General features: G+C 44.0%; 1 protein-coding gene across 4 annotated transcripts in view; it reads right to left on the bottom strand.

Annotated features, from left to right (window-relative positions):
* LOC121285017 (coiled-coil domain-containing protein 148-like) overlaps window positions 1-24,914 on the bottom strand; it is a 108,305-nt gene that overhangs the window by 31,150 nt on the left and 52,241 nt on the right. For 3 of the 4 annotated variants that reach the window (XM_041201093.1, XM_041201094.1, XM_041201095.1), the window contains exons 5-9: window positions 24,424-24,506; window positions 11,120-11,283; window positions 8,638-8,733; window positions 4,773-4,936; window positions 309-447 (exon numbers count right to left, since the gene is read on the bottom strand). In XM_041201093.1, the coding sequence (XP_041057027.1) occupies window positions 309-447; window positions 4,773-4,936; window positions 8,638-8,733; window positions 11,120-11,283; window positions 24,424-24,506 (646 nt within the window). The remainder of the gene's footprint in view (window positions 1-308; window positions 448-4,772; window positions 4,937-8,637; window positions 8,734-11,119; window positions 11,284-24,423; window positions 24,507-24,914) is intronic. The other variant, XM_041201096.1, reaches the window with a different exon arrangement.

The following is a 24,914-nucleotide window of genomic DNA, read 5'->3' as shown; positions in this document are numbered from 1 at the left end:
TCCATAGAGAATGTATGTTGCATGGTTCTCTGTCATTTCTTAAAATTCCATACATTTATCCATATTGAATTTTATTCTGCAGATTTTACCTAACTTTTTTTATAGGTCTTTGGCTGACTCTTCAGATTCAAACATCTTCCCAGTTAAGTATTTGTTGCAAATTTAACAGTTTTCTGGATAAGTTCACTGAATATTTCAAGGACCTCCAACAGTTATATGTTGCTTATCCTAACAAAGAGAAAATGATCTTGGAATAACACTTCGAAATCCCATACATACATCCTCAACATTCAAAACAAAGAACTGACCAGTTCTTGCTTGGACTTGTGTGGCAGCAGCCTCAACAGCATATCCATGTACGGTATGTTTCGATTCTGTGTCTCGTGAGAGTACAGGTCTACAATAACTTGAAAAGTCCAATGTTCTTCTTCAGTCCATCCACAATTCCTGAAAAAGGAGAAATGCCCTTAACTGCAAACCTAAAGATAAATGACTTATTTATTATTGCAATATAAGAAAGGAAAACTTAATTGATTGCATTTTCTCATTGTTTCTGGTGCATTTAGAGTGCTTTAACAAAGAAGGAAGTTTTCCCAGGAAGCTAATTCCGATGATTGTGCATCTCCAAAAGGCTTCACATGGGTTCCGTCATGCTTTTGGAGCCAGGACGAGCAGTGGTCATTGCTGGGACAGGCAGTCCCTGAGGAAGAAGTGATAGAGACCAGACTTAAAGGCAGGTCTAGGATTTTGGTTCAGCACTTGAAGAAAATAAACTTGCAGGACTATGAGGATAGAGTGGGGGAATTGGCCGATGGACTGAATGCCCTCCTGTGCCATAAATGACTTTATGACTTTACTTTGTTGCTACTGCCTTTCCACTGCCTGATTCTCAGATCAGAAGGAGTCTGGGTGTGATGCCTTCGGTCTACCTAATACGAACACTCCGTAATATGGATACTCCACCAGAAATTCAGGAGGAAAATGAGGTGGGAAGGCCAGAAATGCCTCCCCATGCAATGGCCCATATTTTGTGGTCAGTGGTCACTTTTTGTAGTTACTTAATGCTAATCTTGAAGAAAACTGCCCACAAAGTTTTAGCTGGCACTGTGGCATCAATATCCCTTATTACATCAATTTTATTCTGGCACTATCTCTGGGGAACTGTGACTATCAGGAACAATGAAGTCATCAAGTAGGCTAAGTAGTCAATCAGATTGCAGAATTCTCACAGACAGCAAACTAGGAAGTGAAAAGCATTGATTATCATTCACATTTTAATCATCATACAGAAAGCAAAATAAAGATTGGGACATGCACATGGGATTAAGGTCTATTAAACTTTTATCGTGGAGTGGAAAATATGACACTCCAGACAACTAACATTAGTTTTTCAGGGTCTGGGAGAACGTTCAGTAACAAATATAATTTAGTATGCCATTAAAAACTTAGCTATTCCTCATTATACAATACTTGACAGTTTCAATGGTTTTTACAGTGAGAATAGTGCGTAAAAAGTTGAAGTTCACATCCAACCACTGATTCTGAACTAATTGTATCTGCGTAGGTTGCAACAAACCACCCTGTGGAGGAATAGGGTATCGCTCACAACAACTTCCAGATCTCCACATTTAACTATTATATGTGGATGTCAGCAATATTAATGACAGTGAACACTAACAGTTTCGCTGTCATTACAACTGCAAATTCTAGGTCCTTGCTTACTTGATTGCTATAAGGAAACACCTATTGTAATACAGAAACAGGTATTCCACCTGACACCACCATGCCAGGGCATATCTTGGAATAATGGTAATGTAGCAGAGACCAGGGGCTGAAATTTCAATTGCCAGTAGGGCCAGGAACAGGTACAGGCACACTTTGAAAATTGCATTCCCAAAGGATAACACTGGATGCCTCTAGAAAGCGATGCAATTTTCAATGGGAGGGTGCAGGAGCAGGTGTCTGGAACCTACCATGCCACCAATGAAGTGTCTAGCTGTGGAGCTAATTCAACTGCCTCACTGGGCTGGGCCAGCTTCAGAATTTCAATCGGCAGGCATGGGGAGCACATAATGTCTAAGATAGCAGGGTAAACATGGCGTGCACACAACAGGGAGCCATCAGGCATAATGGAAGCACAGGTCAACTCATTTAAAAGGTGGACAATAATGCTCAGCTGCTCAACCATGTACACAGAGTTGCTATTGCTCATGCTTAGAGGCATGTATTTCTCAACAGTAACAGGTAGAAGTCCTGAATGCACCTTCAGACTGCTGGCATCAACTGGGTAGCAGAAGCTGGCAGAGGAAGCCCTGCTGCACAAACCATTGGCAACTCAGAGACAGGAACAGGCTACTCTGACATTGCACTGAGTAGCAAGGAGTAGCATGTTCAGGGGCAGGTCAGAGGAGCACAGAGAGGGGCTGCAAGAAGAAGAAGGCACTAGCCAAGACTTTGGGAGTACTGCATAAAGCTACCTTCAAGTGACAGAGCATCACTGCCAGAGGAGATTATGTTTATCCAGGCAGATGGTCCACAACGACCAGATGCCTCGTGGCCCCCATGGCAGTCTCCTACTTGCAACCATCAAGGTCAATGTTGCCCTGAACTTTTGTGCCCTTGGGTTGTTCCAGATCTAGCTGACATCTCACAGTCAGCAGCTCATCACCCCATGAAGCAGGTTGTGAATGCCCTATTCCGGAGGATGGGAGAATGCTTACATTTTGAGATAGCTGGGCCAACACTGGCACAGAAAGCATTGGGCTTGGCCACCATCAATGGATTATCCCAGTTCCAGGAGAGCATTGATTTCACCCATGTCGCGATCAAGGTACCAATGGGCAGCCAGCCTGATTCCTTGCCAGAAAAGGCTGCCATTCACTGAATGTCTGGCAGATTTGTGACAACAAGAAGCGCATCTCTCAGCTCTGTGCTCAGTTCCTGGGCAACTGTCACGATTCCTGCCTCCTGCGAGAGTCCCAGGTGTCACACCTCTTCAGGCCAAAATACAGACTCCTTCAGTGGCTGCAAGGGCATAAAGGTTATTCTCTGAAGAGTAGTTCATGACCCCATCCAGTAGCCAGATATGGAGGCAAAGAGGTGCTACATTCAGAGCCATCTTCTAACACGGGCCTGCATTTAGCAGACCATTGGCATGTTGAAGATGCGCTTCCATTGCTTTGACTGGTTGGATGGTACCCTCCAGTACAAGCCAGTTAGAGTGTCCTGTTTTGTGGTTGTCTGCTGCGTGCTCCACAATGTTGCTATACAAAGAGGCCTGGAACTGGATCAGGTGGATGAGAAAGGGCCTCATGGCAGGGATGGTTCCTGAGTCGGAGGGCCCGAGGAGTCAATGGATGATTTCAGTGCCCCCTGAGGCGTGGCCCCCTCATCAACCTCTTCAACTGCCTCCTGGTCATGCTGCAACTGCTGACCTCCTCTGACACTTCAGCTATGTCCTTTAGGTCTCTTGGGCAGTGGAGGTTTCAGGTGGAGGCTGGAAACAAAATCTCCCAGCCACAGCCTTACTGAGGACTTCCAAGGAGGCATCTGTAAATCTTGGGACTGCCCATGCCCGTGTGCCCCTTCCAACACCAGCCTGATCCCAATCAGCTACCTGTGCAGATGTTTTCACAGCGAGTGGCTGTGTTATGGCTGCTGCTTGCCTTTTCAAAGGGCCCTCCAGTTCTATGGCCCACCTCCAGGATGCTCCCGGCACCAACTGGGAGTTGAACCCACGCCTGGGCTAATCAGCTCATCTAAATTTAAAAATTGAATCACACCAACGACGTTGATGTGGGGTGAAGTTCGAATCTGGAATTAAAAAACAGGAATACCTGGAAAAACTCAGCAGGTCTGGCAGCATCGGCGGAGAAGAACAAAGTTGACGTTTCGAGGACTCAAAATGTCAACTTTGTTCTTCTCCGCCGATGCTGCCATACCTGCTGAGTTTTTCCAGGTATTTCTGTTTTTGTTTTGGATTTCCAGCACCGCAGTTTTTTGTTTTTATTTATATATATTGGAATCTGGAATTGTTCCGGCGGGCAGAATTGAAAATCCTGGCCCAGGCATTACATCTATTTCCTTTTCCTCTCATTTTAGTTGGGAACTAAGCAAATACAATTGAAAGTAAAATCAGTCCTAAGACTAAAACCGTAGCACGCCATTTTTATACCACAGAACCAAGCTGTGGTGCCACATAGCAACAAGCGTTTATTTTTCATAAGCGTTTTAGTACGGTATCCTTTTTACAACTTCTAGTTTGGCTTTGTTGCTTTTTAATAAAATCTATTGATATTGCAATATTAATACACACAGTTGGGCAAGTACTGTTTTATTTATAATGAATCACAACAAAGGTTCTAAATTATCTACATACTTAAGGTTTATGCAAGAAAACCCCAATTAACCGTAACAGAAATGACATCTAAAGGGGTGTCTATATGTGCAGAAAAATGTATGAAAATAAAACAAAAAGTCAACAGGTTCTATCTTGCATTGTTCTGGAGAGAATGCAAAATTAATCCATTTCCATTTTCTTATCTAAAATGACCTTAAATAGCAACCTTTGGATTGACAGGTTGGAAATTTTAAAAAAAATCATCCTCCAACCACCCTGGTTTTCAGCATGAATGGGGTGGCAGGAAGTGAAAGTCTCTCTTTGCTTTATAGGGTCATATAAGCACACCTGTTGCAGCTTCAAGAGTGTTTCCACCTATGTAGCTAGAAGATAATTTGAACATTGATTCATTCTTGCATAATTGTTATTTTACCTGTCTGTAAATTTAAGTTGATGATTGATATCCTCGAGCTGAGATTTGTATTTTACATTTAGATTCTGGAACTCCTGGAGAACAGAGACTTTCAAGTCAGGATATGGGCATTCCAAGTAATGTACATCTTCTGGAATTTCATCAAGATGAGGGGGGATTTCATCCTGATTATAAAAGAAGAGGGAAAATCATGAATAGTGATACTCCTCTATATAATTTTCCTCCCAATTATCCCCATTTCCAATAATATTTGAAATAGTATCAATGCAGTGAATGTGAAATTTGTAAATGAGAGCTACAAAATTGTTGAGTGTAGGTTTCTAGTCAGTCTTTCATGATGGCTAAAGGGCATTTCCACAAAACTTTAGTTACATATGAAATCAAAATTAAAAATATGCAAACATAGCTTCATGATGTTTCCTGTTTAGGATGGAATGCTGGTGTGCATTTTGCTCAATTTTAGTGATTGTTATAATTCTTGTGGAGGAACTGTAAACCAAAATAACTAAATTTATCAAACAACGCCCAAATGAAGAAATTACCAACAAGATTCCACTTTTTGTGGCCTTTACGTTAACATGAATCAGAACCAACACAATTTAAACATGAATTAACAGGCAAATGATATTTCACATAAAGCAGGTAAATATCACTTTAAATAGTCGATACAACAAAGATACATATTACACAACCACAAACACCCACATCATTCCCGTACAAATGTGGCATCATGTGCAATCTCACAGTATATCCAACTCAGTTGGTTCTGCCCTCGAGTCACATTCACTGGCAGGCATTTTTTGTCTGAGGACCCTGATATGGTTAGCACCAACAAGGCACACATCTATGAATTCTCTCTCACGTGGGTCTCATCACTCTTGATGATGTAGCTTTCAAGAGTTCCTTTTCCAACAATATCTGGCTCATGGTCTGATCATCTAATATAAACTCTCAGATCCTTCTCATGCCTGAGCTATTCACACCACTTTTTAGGATTCAGTTCCTTTTAGCTTACTTATACATCGTTTCCCTAAGAGCTTCTGGAATTCTACTTTTCTTCTTACTACCAAGACCTTCACCTCACACGAATTGTGTGTGTTCCTTTTTCTGTCTCTGTCTGCTTTTTCTTTGTTTCTGCATCAGTGTGTTGATCACCTTCTGCCTTCAACTCTCCTTTATTTCTGGTAGATGCTTCCATATCTTAACTTCCTCCCTATTGGTACTACTTCCAAATCAAAGGTCACCAGGTCAAATGGATGAGTGTTTCTTATTATCCAAGAAAAGTACAATTGATCCCTTTAGAATTGATGCAAACTTTCAAAAATCCTTTTCAAACATTCTTAATAGCATTTACAGTTCCACGGACATTTTAGAGAAATTACAAATTTTCCTAACTGTACTGCTTCTGGGTCACAAGCTATCACAGCATAAAGTTATGTCCCACCTGTGTGAAGAAGCTCTGAATGACAAAAGATTTCTTTTCTTTTTATATATATTTGAATTTTATCAATGACACTTTAATATTAATTTCTGGAGATTTTTCATTCCTTAAATTAAGATTTGGTTTCAGAGTAGGTATGGGATTTCCTAGCATATGTTAAAAGAGAGCCAAATATTGTATGCAAAACCAGACAGTTGTTAAAAAAGTAACCCTTCGCTCATTATTTAGAGTTTCGAGACTTCCTTCAGATTTTCTAAATTTGAGGAGATTGGGCACAATCTCAATGGTCCTCTTCCAAATGCTGCTGATGCATTTGGGACTTTCCCAGAAAGAGGCACATAAAAATGACGAGCAAGGTATTTTCGTATCACTCCAGTTTTTTATTTAAAGGCTTCCACCTGTTCCAGGCAGCAGTACTCTTCCTCCATGGATGTGAGCATAAGTCTGGGTAACAGGTCTCCACATATTTTTCCTTTGCTTAATGTATAGGAAATGGGTGCATAATAAAGGAAAACTGATGCCTATAAGTCTACCCACAATTCAGCTTTATTTCTAATGCTTTTCACACTCTTAAATAAACTATTGAATCCTGACTCACTTATACTTCCTTTACAAATTAAAATACTGCAGATGCTGGAAATTTTATATAAAAACAGAAATTGCTGGAAATACTCAGCAGGTCTGGCAGTATCTGTGGAGAGAGAAACAGAATTAACCTTTCAAGTGACCTTTCTGATTTTGCTGTCTTTATTTTATATTTCCTTTACACTCTTCTTTGTCACTCTATCACCAACTTTTGCTTTAACCTCTCTCTTATGTCCGAAGGAATGTTTGCCTTATAACTCCCAAGCTTCTTGATTCCTATTGTTTAGTCTTTTCCTCCAATATCACTAGCTTAAACACTTTCCTGCTTCCTTATTAATTCCTTCTATCAGTAGATTGGCATCAGTGCATTCAGGAGAAATACAGATTTCAGTGAGCCTAGAAGTCATCACAACTTTCCAAGAATCTGAAGTCTTTAAGTGCAATCTATGAAGTCCCATGGCAGTGGCCATTTCAAACTGAAATGAATGATGGGTATCAATTTTAAAGTACTTCAAATAGAGTATTTCATGGCGTAAGTAGTACAAGATGAAAGAACGCAAAAGAGAGCGAAGCATGTATATCCATGTACATCTATTGTGCCACTGTAGAAAGATTCAACAAGATAACTAATACAATAGCAATCAACAATTTTAAAGATCAAGGACTAGTTGCGCACAGTAACAAGGCAGTAAATACAAAAGATGGATATTACCCCAATATTTTGGAGAGCAACTGACCTTGGGCATAATTTTACAGACCCCTGCAGGCAGGTTTGCAGGTAGGGGCTCATAAAATTCCATGGGTAACTTTCCTGCTGCTTACCCACCCATGTCCAATCTGGCCACAATTTAATGGACAATTTAATGGACTCATGTCAATTGAGGATCTTAAGTGGCCGATTAATGGCCATTTGTGCCACTTCCTGCCAGGTTTCAGACTGGCAGGAGGAGGTCAGTGATGGGTGGGAATACTGGCAGGTGTCTGCCTGGTCCTTGGGCGGGAAAGGAGAGCACAATGCCTCCTTCACAGGCTCCCTTTGGTAATCAGAGGTACCCCAAGGTCTGCACCCCCCTCCCCCAACCAGGGTGCCCTTCTACTGACCAGTGCCCCCACTCTTTACTCCTCATCACCTTGGGGTCTCCTACCCTGGCCCTGCTGAGAAGCCCACCAACTTACCATCCAGCTCCTGACTCTTCTTCCTCAGGACTGGATGCAGTCCCAGCAGAAGCCATCACTCCGGTGGTGCTGCTAGCTTCTCAGATTGTTGAATGGCTGCAGAGCAGCCCATCGGAGTGGGGTGAGTTTCAAGGCGACGAAAACCACGCCACCCTTAAAATCTTGCTTCATGTTTTCAAGCTGACTGATCCTTTGTTCTGATTCCTCCTGCTCTATCCTACCTCCCTATGGTAGTTCTTTATATGCCCCCAGTTCTCTGTGGTATCCACCTGACCATGACATAATTTTCTCTCAGCCAATCCGTTGCGAACCTTTGGAATTTTCAAACTTAAGGCATAGTGGGTGCTCAGTAGGTGAGTATATTCAAGACAGGCACTGATGGATTTTTGGGCACTAAGTGAATTGAGGCATCTGGAAATAAGTCAGGAAACAGGAGTTGATTTAGAAGTTTAGCCTACTCCATTGCAGGTTCTCTACTACTTTTCCAATAATGAAAGGAGCAATTTCTGAATTTTAAATAATGGCCGAGCCAAGAAGATTTGGAGTAGATGGCTTTTCACAATTTGCATGAACTCAAAAGCACACAATGCTCCAGTTTCAATGCTTCAGCACCCAGAAGACTAGAAAGTATACCCTCATGTTCTTTCTAAAAAAAACATTTACCTCAAATCCAATATTGTTGATCTGTTCTTCCAAGGTGCTTCTCTCTCGTTCAAGCTTATCTGTTATGACCTTCTGTTGGTTTTTTACACATTCCACCTAATTTCAGAAAAAGATTAGGAAATACATGTGCTTCATGAGCTTCTTGTACAAACAGCATAAGAATAGCAAGTGTTAAGAAGTTACAATTAAATTACCCTCCCCTCAGGATAATATAAACAATAATAATTTATAGGAAATGTTGTAAAGCTTTGGCTGACATTAATGTTTTCTTCATTCTGAGGTAGATCTTAAGGCAAACATAATGAGCCGAAATTTGCTGTGCATTAGACTTGCCTTTACATGTTTAGGTTTTAATTTTTTTGCATGACAAGTTGTTAAATATGCAAGATTGAAAACACCGTAGTAAAGAAAACAGGGCAGCTAGGACCTGATTGAACAGGGCAAGTAATTGTTTATCTCCTCAAGCAGTCAAATTGAAGGATTGTGAAATTAACCATGCAAGGACTGAAAAAAATTGTGTAAATTAGACTGGTGGTTTCAGTATTAAATCAGGTACAGAAAAAACAATGAAAAAGGGAAAGAAAGATTGGATTAATAGAGAAAAAAGAAACAGAAACAAAATGTATAAAAAATTTTAAATTTTAGTTTCGATTAACTTATCTATCTTATCTATAACTGGTTCTGCAGACCATGAATTGGCCAAATGGTTGGGCAAATTGTTACAACCAATTTTGAACAAGTTTTCCAGATACATGGTGAAGGATTCCTTCATATTTGTGAAAACCATACAGGACTTGCATATCGATTGCAATTCTGTGTCCATGTGCTCATTTGATATTGCTAGCCTATTCACCAATGTTCCACTTAAGGAAGACATTGATATTTGCGTTGCAGCACCATATCATGGCAATCTAGACCCGTCACCATTATGTAAATCAGTATTCATTGAACTCATGAATTCGGCAACTCGTGCAGTTGGGTTCAGCTTTAATGACACCATGGATGCCCAAATAGATGGTGATGCCATGGGATCCCCTCTAGGCCCAACTCTCGCAAACACCTTTGTTGGGTTCCATGAGAAACGTGTCTCCGATGGAATGACACCTAACCCCCTACCACTTATGTATTTCTGATGTGTGGATTATGTGTTTGCTATTTTTAAATCCGTAGCAGCATGTAATACTTTCCTTGCATGTCTTAATGGGCTCCATCCGGCATTCAAATTCACCTTTGAAATGGAGCAGTCAAATGAACTCCCCTTCCTTGATGTACTAGTTGAGAAATCTGCCTGAGGGTTCTTTACCATGGTCTACCGCAAGCCTACCTTCACTGGTCAATATACACGTTGGGATTCTTACGGTTACACATGCTCTAAGATTGGCCTTATCAGCAACCTCATATACAGGGCCCAAGCCATTTGCTCACCATGCAAGCTTGATGCTGAAATAGGACACATCAAAGACATCCTGCAGGATAACGGCTACCCTAATCAGATCATTTCACACTGTATATCATGCAAACTCAAGAACGGACCTAAAGCACCACTTTTGGTCCTGAAAAGTGCCCAGTTTACCTCAGATCACCCTGGAAGGACAAGGTATCTCAAAATTTGAGCAACAGGTAAAGCCAGCTGTATAACGCTGCTACTATACAGTAGCAACACGAGTGATATTCACCACTAACAGGATGCTACCATCAAGCCAAAAAGACATTCTGCCCATCACACAAATGAGTAATGTGGCATATGAATTTCAGTGCCAGTGTGATACTAGATATATAGGCTGTACAACCCAAAGACTGGCGGATCATATCAAACAGCATGTCCTTTCTGCTGTTCACGAAGGGCAAGGTACAGGCTGTACCCAACCAACCCATGCTTGCAAAACTCAAAACACAGTGTCCAACTGTGATTCTCTGATTGAACAACATTTGTTAAATAATCCTCAGTGTGCTAAAAATTATGCTGACAACCAATTTAAGATTGTCAGTCGAGCTTGCAGTGTGGCACGCTTTTGTGTACTGGAAGCTATATATATTAATACACAGGGTCCTGCTCTTTGCAGACAGAAAGAACATGTACATACACTGCACCTGTTTCAGCTAAACAACATAAGTGGTAACCATTCGCTGGTTTATTCCGCAGGGCAATGCCTTGACCAATCAGAGTCATGCTGCATGGTTTAAATTTCAAACAATGTTTGACAGTTAACTGTCAGTCATCATTAACTAGTGCATTGTCCATGGCAACACCTATCAGTGTCCACTTGCCAACCAATCAGCAGTCTCTTCTCATATAGTATAAAGTTGTTACGTCCCTGACATTGGTATTCTTGCCACTGACATGATGAGTGCAAGACGAAAAGCTTTGACAAAATGTCTTTTTTCAGCAATACTTAGGTAAAAATTGTTTAATGATTTGTTAATAAACTTCAAATTACATGAGGCTTAAAGTCGAAAAAAGTTAAATTAAGTAGTTTCATACCTGCTGCAGTATCTGGCTGGAATTAAATTCATCCCCCTGGTTGAGTCGCTGCAAGGGACAATGCTGCATTTCAATCAGTCTTTGTTTCAAGTCTTTCTTCAACTGCAAGATTGGCTCCACTGTAGCTGTTCTAAAAGCTTCCCGGTCTCCCCCCAACATTCTACCTTAAGTTAGAGAGAAATTCCCAATGTATATCGATTTCAGTTTACAATTGAAAAGTAAACAAAATACATAAAATTATTTTGTGTCTTAAGTTCCTCGAGTTATATTGTACCACTCGTATGAAAGCATCTACAAGGATCCATTCAATTATGATTAAAATAACTAAAACACTTTTAGACAATGGACTGATCTGCAGTTTTCAGACTTTTTTTATTCTTTCATGGGATGTGGGCATCGCTGACAAGGCCAGCATTTGTTTCTCAACCCCAATTGCCCTTGGGAAGGCTTGGTATGATGTACATAGAGGAGACAAGATGAAACACAATGAGCTATGAGAGGGGAAAATTTACCTGGGCTGCACTGTGACAAGCAGCCTTATGAAACAAAATTACATTAAATCTGAATTTTGTCTAAAAGTTTTTTTTTGCCCATGGTGCAAATACTTTCCCTGATTCTGCTTTCTGTTTAATGTTGACCTCAAGTACCACTGAAGGTATTTTTTATTTATATTTCATCCACAAATCCTTTCCCTGTTTCATTTCTTGCATGTCCCTCTTCACTCATGAAAGTATTGATCTCTTGCTGGAGTACAAACTAACAGATACCAGACAAAACTCTGCTACCAGTATCCTGGAATCACAGGGAGGAATCCTGTGGAGACAATGAGAGTCTTACCTGTCGGCTGCCGAGCAGTGAGAGACCTGTGTTGCCTCTTTTGGGGAAAGCCCGCTGAATTACAAGCCAATCAGGCAATTAACAAACAACCAGCAGCAGGCCTTTCACAGGATCAGGACCCTGACGGTGGAAGTCCTGCTCGCTGAGAGCTGCTGGCCAATCAGAGGCTGGAAACTCTTGCTCAGCAGTGCCACTGGGGAGGCAGTGGCTGCTGCTGGAATGATACCTGCTGAAGACCTAGGATTGTGGAGCCATCTGTCAAGGAAGGCCAGAGGTGAGTGAGGGAGGGGTTTTGCGATGTAGGGATCGCAGAGTAGGTGGTGTGGAAGGTTTCCAGCAAGGGCAGGGGTTGGCTCTCAGCGGGCCCCCTCCTTCCCAATGCCAGGTCCCTCAATCAACCACTCTCGGGAGATGACAAGTAACTCACGTGGGTCTACATGTCAAGTTCCCTGCGTGGCAACAGGCCTGTTGCTGTTGGGTTAGTTGCCCCTTAAAGGTCACACCACCATTGGGGTGGAGGTGGGAAGATGACAGGGTTCCCAGTGGCCACCATCCCATTCAATTAAATCTCCTCCTTGCTTCCAAACTTGCCATGGGGTAGGACATTAAATACAACCCACAGAATCACAGAATACAGGAGGCCATTCAGTCCATCATATTTGTGCAGGCTGTTTATGAGCTACTCAGCTAGTCCCACTCCCTTTCACCATAGCCCTTCAGATCTTTTCTCTTCAGATAAGTGTCCAATTTCTTCTGTAAGCCACAAGTGAATCTGTCTCCAACACACCCTCAGGCAGTGCATTACCGATCCTAAACACATGTTGCATTAAAAAAATTTCCTCATGTCATTAGCTTCATTGCCAATCATCTTAAATTGGTGTCCTCTGGTGCTCAACCTTTCCACCAACGGGAACAATTTCTCTCTGTCTATTCTGCCAGAGCCATCATGATTTTAAACATCTCTATAAAATCCCCTCCCAACCCTCTCTTCTCTGAAGAGACAGCCTCAGCTTTACCAATCTGTCCACGTAACAGAAATCTCTTATCCCCGGAACAATTTTTGTAAATCTTTCCCACAACCTCTCCAATGCATTCACATTCTTCCTAAAGTCTGTTTTCCAGATTTGTACATAACACTCCAGTTGAATCTGAATCAGTGTTTTATAAAAGTTTACTCTAACTTCCTTGATTTTGTACTCAATGGGCAGAATCATCTCAGATTTGCACTAAGTGAGGTAGCAGGCGGGTAAAATCAAGTTCTACTTGCCGACCGCAGCAGTAACTTCTCATGCTGTACGATCCCAAACCCGCCACATTATTTTTTTTTTATTCATTCACGGAATATGGGCTTCGCTGGCTGGGCCAACATTTATTGCCCATCCCTAGTTGCCCTTGAGAAGGTGGTGGTGAGCTGCCTTCTTGAACTGCTGCAGTCCATGTAGTGTAGGCATACCCACAGTGCTATTAGGAAGGCAGTTCCAGGATTTTGACCCAGTGACAATAAAGGATCGACGATATATTTCCAAGTCAGGATGGTGAGTGACCTGGTGGGGAACTTCCGGATGATGGTGTTCCCATCTATCTGCTGCCCTTGTCCTTCTAGATGGTAGTGGTCATGGGTTTGTAAGGTGCTTTCGAAGGAGCCTTGGTGAATTCCTGCAGTGCATCTTGTAGATGCTGCTACTGCGCGTCGGTGGTGGAGGGAGTGAATGTTTGTGGATGTGATGCCAATCAAGCGGACAGCTTTGTGTCGAGTTTCTTCAGTGTTGTGGGAACTGCGCTCATCCAGGCAAGTGATGACTTGTGCCTTGTAGATGGCAGACAGGCTTTGAGGAGTCAGGAGATGAGTTACTCATTGCACAATTCCTAGCCTCTGACCTGCTCTTGTAGCCACCGTATTTATTTGGCTAGTCCAGCTCAGTTTCCGGTCAATGGTAATCCTCAGGATGTTGATAGTGGGGGATTCAGTGATGGTAATGCCACAGAACATCAAGGGGCGGTGGTTGGATTCTCTCTTGTTGGAGATGGTCATTGCCTGACACTTGTGTGGCGCGAATGTTACTTGCCCCTTGTAATTATGCATTCCTGGGAAACATGCTGTTTCCAAGGCGGGTGAGCTCTCATTCACCTGTCATGCCATCACCTCGCTGTTTCAGCACACTGGGCACCATATTTAAAGTCCAGCCACATACACACCACTCAGTGCTTCCAGCCCATGATTGCTACAAAGAAGACATGGCCCTGAAAGGGGGCCCTCAGATTCAATGACGTGTCCCTCGAGCGCCTTTTGGATGTGGTGGAGGATTGCCGTGATGTCTGTATGCCCGCTCTGGCCGCAGGATGGGTAGCATCCTCACTAATCTGAGTTGGGAAGCAGTGGCAGCGGTGGTCAGAACCAACCTTCAAAGAAGGACAGCCATCCAGTGCCACAGTTCCACCAGGGTAAGTCATTCTTCTCATCACTCTCAACTCACACACTCACAAATCCATCACACATCCACAGGGCCCTCACTCAATGTTGGTTCAAGAGATATCACCATTCACTGTCTCACACTCAACGTCATTGTCCTCACCCCATCCAAGGGACCATACATCACCCACACATGCCAGGCATACTTCTCATCCGGCTTGGCAAGCATCCTGCTTACACTCTCTCCATCTCTATTAATGCTGGACAAGCTGGCACAAAACAAGACGACAGACCGGTGGAGGAATTCCCGAAATCAAGGTCCTCACAGACTTTGAAAACAGAGCCATCCAGCTGGCCAGCGAGGATCTGGACCAATCCTGTGCCGACAGTGAGGTTGGCGGGGCTTTACCAATTAAAGATCCAGCAGTGCAACATCCATTAGACAACCATGCCATGAGTGATGTCTCCTGTTTCACAGTCACTGCCATGCACGAATTATCTCCCCTTGCTTCCTCAGGCACATCTAGGAAACAGCCAACAGAGTCCATGACCCAGAACCACCAATCAAGCCCCAAAGAAACCTCTGAAGAGAAATCTGTGACCTCAGCAGCTCCAGCTCCACAGGCTTTGGAGGGTGCCACTGCCACACAGCAGGACCCCGAAAGCAGGCCGGAGCCCTCCAGAGGTCATCACAGACAGGGTGTAGCAGTCAGCAGGCTGCCTCCACCTTTGCTGTGGATGGCAGAGGAGCACCAAAACATAATGGCAGGGTTAGGATAGTTAAGAAAATGTAGTTGCACAGCCTGGGGCACAGGTGTTAATCACTTGCACATATTATTCACTATTGTCAATAAACTTCCAAGAATGGCTCCCTGCCTATGGCTCCTCATTCTGATAAGCAGTGTTTGTATCACTCAGATGTGAAACCTTTCTGCACAAGATAAAGGCAGATGTCTCAGTCCAGGGCCTCTTCCTTGTGCTCTGTGCAGCCTTCAGACCAAAGTGATGGTGTGGCCTCACACTCCCTGGACACATTACTAATGCCCGCACCTCGACAGTGCTTGTCACTGCTGCCAAAATGTTGTGGACAGGCGTCACAGAGTACCGTCATTCTCTCTGTGTGCTCACAGCACTTTAAGGCGGGGCTGGCCCCCATCTCTTCAGCATCTATGACCAGTGATGCTGTGACCCTGATGGGGTCAGGTGCTGAAGATGGACAAAAGATCAGATGCTTTTAAAGTTTCATAGCTGCGGCTCTATGATATGACCCTGATCACAGAATGCAAGCAAGCTGCCCTCAGCCAGACAGGAATCAGACATTCTCAGAGACTATGAGAATATCTGTGAAGTGTCTTCACTGCATGTTGTCATCGTCTTCCTGCAATCGAGCAACTCTTAGGGCCTCCACTGCATCTCCATGACAGGAGCATTCGCGCAGAGGGTATGTGCGCTGCCAAGAGCCAGACTGGAGTCAAATGTTCATAGATGCATTGTGAGGATCTATGGTGTCTCCTCACTGCATGTCATCATCATCTTCCACATCTAGCAACTATGAAGACCTCCCGAGCGCGCCTGCCTTGTCTAGCCAGTGCGCGGGCCTCATCCCCGTCATCGTTTCCTTTGAGGACCTCCTCACCCTCATCCCCGTCAGCATCCTCCTCATCGGAGAAGACCTCCAGCTCCTCCATCTCCTCCTCAGCCAGCTCCTCTCCCTGTTGCAGTGCCAGGTTGTAAAGGACGCAGCAGATGATGTGTGATATCCTCTATGGACTATTTTGCAGGGCTCCACAATACCTGTACAGACATCAGAACCTAATTTTCAGCATCCTGATGATCTGCTCCATCAAGTTGTGAGTAGCAGCATAAGCCTTATTATACAATCGCTCTGCAGCAGTCCGAGGCCACCACACGGGTGTCATCAGCCATCTCCTCTGCAGACAGCCCATCTCTCCAAGGAACCATCCTTGCAGCTTCTGTGGACTCTGCAAGACATCAGGGATCTACGACTGACTGAGAATGGACAAGTTGTGGACACTCCCTGGGAACCATGCACAGACCCGCCAGATGCGTTTGTGGTGGTCGCACACCAGCTGCACATTCAGCGAACGGACATGGTTGACCACATGTTGTGACGGAGATCTGAGCGCCACCTGAGTGCAGTTGATCACATGCTGCAGCTGTGGGAAACCCAAGATCTGGGCAAATCTAATCACTCTTGCATTCTGGCTGTCATGGTCCCGGGCAAAATACACAAAGTTGTGTGCCCTCGTGAAGGTGGCATCCGTGACCTCATGGATGCATTTGTGGGTGGAGGCTTGTGATATCTCATAGAGGTCACCTGTGAAGTCCTGAGAGGAGCCATTGGCATAGAAATTGAGCACCGCAGTCACTTTCATGGCCATTGGCAGTGGATGTCCTCCATGTCCCAATGGCTCCAAATCCTGCAGTGGTTGGCAGATGTGACCAACCAGTTCTCTAGACATGCGCTGTCTCCGGTGACACTGTTTCTCAGTCATCCGCAGGAATGAAAGGCGGCATCTATAGACCCTGCGTCTAGCTAGGCGCCGACCAGTGACAGCTCGCTGTGGCTTCTCAGCAGCGTGTGCGGGAGCTTCACCCACACCTTCTTCAGAGGGTGCTGCTCCTCACTCTGTGCAGCCAGATGCCTCAGTTGCTCTCTTCTCAGTCATCTTTGCTCTCTGTAAGCCACGAGGCACACAGCTAGGTCACCAGACTGCATGTTCCTGATGTAATCCTCCTGCAGGATGAGAGAGGCGCGTGGGTTAGCATGGGTGTACTGAAAACCTGTCTTGGTTAAGCCTTAAAGCCCCTTAACACATCCTGGACACCATTTGGCCAGAGATTAGTGAACAGCATGGCTGCCCGAAACCCCAGCCACCTCCGCCCCACTCCACCTGACCAATTGGCGGCAGCTTCGCCCATTGGACTGTATGCTGTGTTCTCAGCTCAGGCGCAGGCATTCTCCTAACCCGCACTGCAAGGCTGCACTGTTAGCTTGAACCATGGGGGAGACTGATCCAAACCAGGATGATGACATTGCAAGGGGCTGTGAGCACCTCCACCAGTGACTGCTCTATGGCCAGCTTCAGCGAGGAGATTGTACAACGTGCCCCGTTGTCAAACTGTTCTGCAGTCCACTAAAATGCTCATTACTTTGCAGTCTGTGCCTGAGGGGTGAAAAGCCCTAGAGCACTTGAATGCCTCTGCGTTGCTTGAATGGGCAGAGAAGCTAGAGGCTTGAATCCAATCATACCAATGTGGCTGCACCTGAACTGTCTCAGCTGAAGAGGAATGGTCATTTTATGCAAGGTTTCCCTAATGCACGGCCGCTTCCCTTGCCCACCGACCCTTCACCCAGTGCTTGTGTGCTACCTTCAACCAAAGGGCAGCTCTTGATCCCCCCGCAACGCATCTCAACCGCAGGGCAGCCCTTGTCCTCCTGCAGCATGCTTCAACTACAGAGCAGTCCTTGGCCCTCCCAACGTGCCTCAACCACGGGGCAGCCCTTGCTCCCCCGCCCACAATGCACCTCAACATTGAAGTACAACAGGTGACCCGGGTGAGCATTCTGCAACATTACTCTGTACTCACCTCCAAGTTCCCCTCAAAGTGCAGCTCGCCAAGTGCACACCTTTTATATGTTGTTGTAAAATGCGTCAGCATGCAATCATGCCGACATGGGCGGATGATCCAGCAGAGGTGGACAATTCCAGCAGGCTTGGCCTATTAAAATATGCAGATGTATTACAATGAGGTTCCCGACATCCGATAGCAGGAAACACGGCCCACCATCAGCAGGCAGAGCAGAAAATTGCCAACTGTTTTCACGACGTCACGAAATCGATTTTTGGCCTTCTTGCTATATTTTCCGCTCACGTCACCGAACATGCCTGACACCAGCGGACGCGGACAATTCCGCTGTCTGCTTCTAAATTTAAAATTCCCAAGATCCCATAAGCCTTATTAACCAGTTTCTCCACTGCCCTGCCACCTTCAATGATTTGTGCACATATATCCCCATCCTTCAGCTCCTGCACTCGCTTTAGATTTGTATCCAATATTTTCAATTGCCTTCCTAGTTATTCCTCCCAAAATGTAACACTTCACACTTCTCTGCATTAAGTTTCATCTGCCACTTGTCTGCCCATTCCACTAACTTGCCTATGTTCTCTTGAAGTCTATTATCTACCTCACAGTTCACAGTATTTCCAAGATTTATGTCATTTACAAAATTTTAAAATTCTCTCTTGCACACCCAAGTCTAGATCATTCTTGATCTAATCATTAATAGAGATCAAGAAAAGCCTAATGCCAACCCCCAGGGAATTCCAATGTATATCATCCTCCAGTCTTAAAGAAAACATTCCCCATTACTTTTTATTTCCTGTCACTTAGCCAACTTCATCCCTGCTGCCACAGTTCCATTTAGTCCATGGGTTTCAACTTTGCTGACAAGCTTGTAATGTAGGATCTTAACAAACCCAATTTTGTACATCCATGTAAACGATATCAACGGCATTAGTCTCATTAACACTCTTGAATTTTTCGATGAAGTAACAATCACTTTTTAGTTAAACACAATTTGTCCTTAACAAATCCATGCTGGCTTTCCTTAATTAATTCACATTCGTCTAAGCAACTACTAATTTTACATTGGATTATCGTTTTAAAAGCTTTCCCGCCAAGGTTAAACTGACTTGTCTATGGTTGCTGGGCTTATTCCCACACCCTTTTTTGAACATGGCAATTTTCCAGTCCTCTGACACCACCCCTGTATTTGAGGAGGGTTGGAAGATTTTGGCCAGTGCCTCCGCAATTTCCTCCTCTACTTCCCTCAGTATTCTTGGATGCATCCCATTCGGTCCTGGTGACTCAACTTCAAGTACAGCCAGCCTTTCTAATACATCCTCTTTATTAAATTTTTAGCACATCCAGTATCTGAATTACCTGGGCCAGGACTTAATGGCCACAATGCGGCATGTCTCCCCCTGGTGGAATCGGTGAGATATTTAAATCTAATTTTAAAGTTTGGCGGGACTGTAATATCTCGCCAGGCAATAGGGGCCATAAAATCCTGGCCCTGGTCTTTTACAATGACTTGGGTTTCATTTACTTTCTTGGTAAATACAGATGTAAAATACTCATTTAGTACCTCAGCCATGCCCTCTGCCTCTGTGGAAACCCCCTTTTTGGTTGCTAATTGGTCCTATTCCAACTTTTGTATGCCCCCCTGTAAAAATCAAACCTTAATGGGGGATATGGTGACTTTGTGGCAATGTCACTGGACTAGTAATCCAGAGGCCCAGACTATTTCTCTGGGGACATGGGTTCAAATCCAACCATGGCAGCTGGTGGGATTTAAATTCAGTTAATAAATTTGGAATATAAAGCTAATTTCAGTAATGTTGCCATGAAACTATCATCAATTGTTGTAAAAAACCCATCTGATTTACTAATGCCCTTGAGAGAAGGGAATCTGCCACTTCATTTGGTCTGGCCTATGTGTGACTCCAGACCCACAGCAATGTGGTTAACTCTTGACTGTCCTCTGAAATGGTTGAACAAGCCATTCAGTTTCAAGAGTAATTAGGGATGGGCAAAAAATGCTGGCCTAGCCAGTGACACCTGCATCTCGTGAATGAATAAATAAATAAAAGTACATTTCCTTTCAAAATAGTTTCCAATTATTTTCTCTAAAAGGTTCCTCAGTTCCCCTCAACCTCTCCTTTCTTGGAAATGTAATGTCCATACTGTCATCCTGATTGACATCTGCTGATTCAGAACAGAGCAACACAACCTTTTTTTCTGCAAAGTATGTACACAATTGTAATATGAAAATTTCATCCAAACTTCTTACAAGAACTCAACATTGAAAATTGAAACTTGAAAGAGCTCAATAATAGAGACCGGAAAGGTCCAAGACTCAATTTCCAGTCTGTGGTCATTTAGATTATCTCTAATTTAGCATGGTCTGGGGATTGAACCTAGATCATTACAATAGTCTTAATGTCCTGGATACTGGGTGTACAACTTAGCCCAAATTTCCATTTCAGATTCTTAATTAATGAGATTTTGCTGAAATTGTGAGTGTACGGTAATTGAAGAGGCCAAAATCAGGTTTGGTTGGATATTCTCATCGGCAAGTAATATGCTGATGCTTCCAACAAAGAGTTGTTTTCCATTATAAATAAAAACATAAAATTCTGGAAAAATTCAGCAGGTCTGGCAGCATCTGTGGAGAGAGAAACAGATTTAACTTTTCGAGTCCGTTTGGGGTGAAAGGTTCTCATCCCTAAAGGGCAGTAATGAACCAACTCTGTACAACAATCCAAAAGCTCTTACAGTCATTTGTCAGGTGTGAGCCAACAAATCACAAACTCTTACCCCAGGTGCGATTAGATCAATTAGAGCATCTTTACCATTATCATGGCCAACTGAAAGGATGCAAGCAATGATCCATGGGATCATTTTTTAAAGTCTCTCATGGGGTGTGGGCATTGCTGGTTACTCTAATATTTATTGCCCATCTCTAATTGAACTTGAGAAGGTGATGGTGTGTGGCCTTCTCGAACTGCTGCAGGCCATGTGGTGTAGGTACACCCACAGTGCTGTTAGGAAGGAAGTTTTTTTTATTCATTCACAGGATGTGGACTTCGCTGGCTGGGCCAGCATTTACTGCCCATCTCTCGTTGCCCTTGAGAAGGTGGTGGTGGTGAGCTACCTTCTTGAACCACTGTAGTCCATGTGGTGTATATATACCCACAGTGCTGTTAGGAAGGGAGTTCCAGGATTTTGACCCAGCGACAGTGAAGGAACGGTGATATATTTCCAAGTCAGGATGGTGAGTGATTTGGAGGGGAACATCCAGGTGGTGGTGTTCCCATCTATCTGCTGCCCTTGTTCTTCTGGATAGTAGTGGTCGTGGGTTTGGAAGGTGCTGTCTAAGGAGCTTTGGTGAATACCTGCAGTGCATCTTGTAGATGGTACACACTGCTGCCACTGTGTGTAGGTGGTAGAGGGAGTGAATGTTTGTGGATGTGGTGCCAATCAAGCGGGCTGCTTTGTCCTGGATGGTATCAAGCTTCTTGAGTGTTGTGGGAGCTGCTGTCATCTAGGCAAGTAGGGAGTATTCCATCACACTCCTGGCTTGTGCCTTGTAGATGGTGGACAGACTTTGGGGAGTCAGAAGGTGAGTTGCTCATCACAGGATTCCTAGCCTCTGGCCTGCTCTTGCAGCCACAGTATTTATATGGCTAGTCTAGTTCACTATCTGGACAATGGTAACCTCAGGATGTTGATAGCTGGGGATTCAGTGATGCTAATGCCATTGAACGTAAAGGGGTGATGGTTAGACTTGCTCTTTCTGGAAATGGTCATTGCCTGACACTTGTGTGGCACGAATGTCACTTGCCACTTGTCAGCCCAAGCCTGGATATTGTCCAGGTCTTGCTGCATTTCAGTATCTGAGGAGTCGCGAATGGTGCTGAACATTGTGCAATCATCAGTGAACATCTCTACTTCTAACCTTAGGATGGAAGGAAAGTCATTGATGAAGCATCTGAAGATGGTTGGGCCCAGGACACTGCCCTGAGGAATTCCTGCAGTGAGGTCCTGGAGCTGAGATGACTGACCTCCAACAACCACAACCATCTTCCTTTGTGCTGGGTATGACTCCAACCAGCAACTTTCCCCCTGATTCGCACTAACTCCAATTTTGCTAGGGCTCCTTGATGCCACACTCAGTCAAATGCGGCCTTGATGGCAAGAGCAGTCACTCTCACCTCACCTCAGGAGTTCAGCTCTTTTGTCCATGTTTGAACCAAGGCTGTAAGGAGGTCAGGAGCTGAGTGGCGCTGGCAGAACCCAAACTGGGCACCAGTGAGCAAATTATTGCTAAACAAATGCCACTTGATAGCACTATTAATGACCCCTTCCATCATATTACTGATGATTGAGAGCAGACTGATGGGACGGTAATTGGCTGGGTTGGATTTGTCCTGCTTTTTGTGTACTGGGCACACCTGAGCAATTTTCCACATAGCTGGGTAGATGCCAGTGTTGGAACTGTACTGGTACAGCTTGGCTAGGTACGCGGCAAGTTCTGGATCACAAGTCTTCAGTACTATTGCTTGAATATTGTCAGGGCCCATAGCTTTTACAGTATCCAGTGCCTTCAGCCATTTCTTGATATCATGTGGAGTGAATCAAGTTGGCTGAAGACTGGCATCTGTGATGCTGGGGGCTTCTGGAGGAGGCAGAGGTGGATCATCCACTCCCACTCAGCTGAAGATTGTAGCAAATGCTTCAGCCTTATCTTTTGCACTGATGTGCTGGGTTCCTCCATCATTGAGGATGGGGATATTTGTGGAGCCTCCTCCTCCTATGAATTGTTTAATTGTCCACCACCATCATGACTGGATGTGGCAGGACTGCAGAGCTTAGATCTGATCTGTTGGTTGTGAGATTGCTTAGCTTTGTCTATCACTTGCTGCTTCTGTTGTTTGACACGCAAGTAGTCCTGTGTTGCAGCTTCACCGAGTTGACATCTCATTTTTAGGAATGCTTGGTGCTGCTCCTGGCATGCCCTCCTGCACTCTTCATTGAACCAGGTTTGATCCCCTGGCTTGCTGGTAATGATAGAGTGAGGGGTATGCCGGGCCATGAGGTTACAGATTGTGTTAGAGTACAATTTTGCCGCTGCTAATGGTGCACTATGCCTCATGGATGCCCAGTCTTGAGTTGCTAGATCTGTTTGAAATCTATCCCATTTAGTATGGTGGTAGTGCCACACAACATGATGGAGGGTGTCCTCAAATTGAAGGCGGAATTTCGTCTCCTCAAGAGATGGTGCTTACTCCTTCTGATACTGTCATGGACAGATGCATCTGCAACTGGAGGTTAATAAGGATGAGGTCAAGTATGTTTTTCCCTCTTGTTGGTTCCCTCACCACTTGCAGCAGACCCAGACTAGGAGCTATGTCCTTTAGGACTCGGCCAGCTCAGTCAGTAGTGGTGCTACCGAGCCAATGTTGGTAATGGACATTATTGCCCCCCACCCAGTGTACATTCTGTGCTCTTGCCTCCCTCAGTGCTTCCTCAAAATAATGTTTGGCATGGAGGAGCAGTATGTGGTAATTACCTTCCTTGCCCATATTTGATCTGATGCCATGAGAATTCATGGCCGATGTTGAGGACTCCCAGGGCAACTCCCTCCCAACTGTATACCATTGTGCTGCCATCGTTGTTGTTTCCGGTGCCTAGCTCACTGCCAGGTGGTCCATCCAGTTTCATTCCTTTTTTGGGACTTTGTCGCAGTTTGATACAACTGAGTGGCTTGCTTGGCCATTTCACAGGGCATTTAAGAGTCATTGAGGTGGGTCTGGAGTCACATGTAGGTAAGGATGGCAGATTTCCTTCCCTAAAGAGTATTAGTGAACCAGATGGGTTCATTACAACAATGGTTTCATGGTCATCACCAGACTTAATTCCAGATTTTTATTTAATTCAAATTCCACCGTCAGCCAAGGCAGAATTCGAACCCTGGTCCCCGGAGCATTACCCTGGATCTCTGGATTACTAGTCCAGTGACAGTACCACTACGCCATTGTCTCCCCAGGATTTTGGCCCAATGACAGTAGAGCAACGGCGACATAGTTCCAAGTCAGGATGATGTGTGGTTTGGAGTGGAACTTGCAGGTGGTGGTATTCCCATGCATCTGCTGCCCTTGTCTTTTGAGCTGATAGAGGTCACGGGTTTAGCTCAGCTTTCAATACATAAACTTGCTGAGGCATCAGGGGATAAACAACTTAATTTAAGATTTCAAAAAATCAACTCAAGAAAGAGAATGGACCCTGACATTTTGGGAATTCTACTGCTCTTCTGCCGTTTTGCCATTTTTCGTAGGGCTACACCAGTGTCTCGTTGCAGTTATAGTAGGGAACAAGTAGAAGTCCCATGGAATTTCAAGACCATGTTTTGATAAGAGAACTCAGATATTTCAGCAAACAATGTAAGCAGCATATGGATTACACATACCATATTCTTTCATTTCAAAATAGAATACATTTTCAGTGCTTCCATCTTCAAGTAATTTCTGAAGCTGTGATTCTACCTTTTGCCTTTAAAAAACAAAAATCACTAAATTGTATAGTTATGGCTGTATTACTTGCAATATTAATGATTCATTTTATTACGCATATTATCATTTATAATATTTGCAGTATCAATAAGGGTTGCTGAATAACAAGCAGGGCCAGGAGCCTGGCTGATGTTGCGCTCCTTAACCCAGGAGTGTTAAGGGCAATTACTCTATTTACATTGACTTTGAAAAATGTTTATGAAGTTGTTTTTGTCTTACTTCCCCTCCTGAGTGATTGATATAATTTATATGTTGATCAATGAACCACTTTTGTCCTTACAAAGGGTTGACAATGAACAAAATAAGGTTCTTCCTTCCTTCAACTGTTTGCTGTATAACATTGCACAATATCAAATAGCAAATCTAAAACAAGATTAACAAAATGTAG

Source organism: Carcharodon carcharias, chromosome 12 (assembly GCF_017639515.1).
Source record: "Carcharodon carcharias isolate sCarCar2 chromosome 12, sCarCar2.pri, whole genome shotgun sequence".
Taxonomy (NCBI): domain Eukaryota; kingdom Metazoa; phylum Chordata; class Chondrichthyes; order Lamniformes; family Lamnidae; genus Carcharodon; species Carcharodon carcharias.
The sequence above is the reverse complement of the archived record's forward strand: the minus strand, read 5'-3'. Positions and strand labels throughout refer to the sequence as shown.